We start from the raw sequence: 1,721 nt of genomic DNA on the forward strand, positions 1-1,721 counted from the left end.
TTTTGCTGATGATTAGGAATGTCAAGCATTTGTTCATTCATATACTTGTTGACTGTATATCTTCTCTTGAGAAATCTGTTCAGGTTATTTGTTTCTTTCTAAATTTTTTTTACTAGTAAATTATAATTGTGCACAATAGTGGCTTTGTTATGAGATACTTATACACACATAATTTGTTCCATTGGATTATTTAGAATTTTTTTTTTTGCTTTTGAGTTGTCTGCAAGGATATTTGTTTGAGTAAGGTCCTACATTTTATATTACTAAAAATTTCTGAAAGGCATGCTTCATATCTTTGTTCCTCAGGCTATAGATAACAGGATTTATGAATGGGGTTCCTACAGAATAAAACAAGGTAACAAGCTTCTGCATTCCAGCTTCATGTTCAGATGTTGGGCTAAGGTACATGACCATCACTGAGCCATAGAAAAGTGAAACAACAGTCAGATGGGACCCACACGTGGAGAAAGCTTTTCTTCACCCAGCTGCTGAAGGAACTCTCAACACAGCTCTAAGGACCAGAGCATAGGACCCCATGATGAAAAGAAAAGGGATAAACAGGAGCAGAGAACTTAGGATCATCCAGAGGAATTCCATCACTGGGGCTCTGGTACAGGTGAGGGCTAACAGAGGACCTGGATCACACAGAAAGTGGTCAATAATCCTGGATCCACAGAAAGACATCTGGGAAATGATGGTGATAGGGACTGGGAACCAGAGGAAGCCAAGTATCCAGCAGGTGGCCACAAGGATGTTGCATAGACGCCCAGTCATAAGAGTGGGGTAGTGTAGGGGCCTGCAGATGGCAAGGTACCGATCAAATGCCATCATAGCCAGGAAGAAGCATTCTGCAGAGCCCAAGGAGAAGAAGAAATAGAACTGCAGGAAGCACCCAGAGAAGGAGATGACCTTGGTATCAGACAGGAAATTGGCCAACATTTTGGGGACTGTGGAGGTGACATACCAGATCTCCAGGAAGGAGAAGTTGGCCAGCAGGATGTACATGGGGGTGTGTAGTCTCTGATCCCAGTGCACGGCACAGATGATGGAACCATTGCCCATGAGGGTCAGGAGGTAGACAGTGGAGAAGAGCACGAAGAGGAGGATCTGCTCCTCCCTGGGGCCAGGGAAGCCCAGGAGGATGAAGCCAGTGATGGTGCTGGAGTTTCTGGGGGATCTGAAGGTTTTCATGGTCTGTGGTCTGTAAAATCACCTGCAATTACTGAATATTCTAGGAATAGCAGTGGGGCTTTTATTCTAAATAAGAAACCTAAATTTATTTGTTATTAAATTAATTTTTATGGAGTATTTACTGTTTGCTAGGTATTTCTCCTAAGTACTGAGAATATAGCAGTGAATAAAGCAAATTAAAATCCTTAGTTCATGTAGCTGTCCCCAGTCATGGCTCTTTTTCTTTCCTCTTGAACTAACTATACTAGTTCAGCTCTTTTCTTGGTCAACACCTTTATAAAAGAGATTTTTGCTATGTCAAGGAACAATGCTGTGATTGGAGATATATAAAATTCTTGCAGGCTTATAAGTTTTCAAAAATGGAATGGATAAGTATACTTCCTTTCTACTTTGTGAACAGTCACCTAATTCAGCTGTTTGTTGGCCTTGATGATTTAGGGAACAAAACTGTGGGACATTTGTGTTGGGCTGTAGTTCATGGAAGAGGGTTCACCTAGGAGGCATGAGGTCCTGGTTTGATCCTCAGCACT

General features: G+C 41.8%; 1 protein-coding gene across 1 annotated transcript; it reads right to left on the reverse strand.

Moving 5' to 3' along the window:
- Nucleotides 1–255: 255 nt before the first annotated feature.
- On the reverse strand, nt 256–1,223 carry LOC101967829 (olfactory receptor 11G2). Its single transcript, XM_005341425.2, is given in 1 exon segment — nt 256–1,223. A coding segment is annotated over 1 exon segment (936 nt). The 5' UTR covers nt 1,192–1,223.
- Nucleotides 1,224–1,721: the final 498 nt, after the last annotated feature.

Source organism: Ictidomys tridecemlineatus, chromosome 5, assembly GCF_052094955.1.
Source record: "Ictidomys tridecemlineatus isolate mIctTri1 chromosome 5, mIctTri1.hap1, whole genome shotgun sequence".
NCBI lineage: Eukaryota > Metazoa > Chordata > Mammalia > Rodentia > Sciuridae > Ictidomys > Ictidomys tridecemlineatus.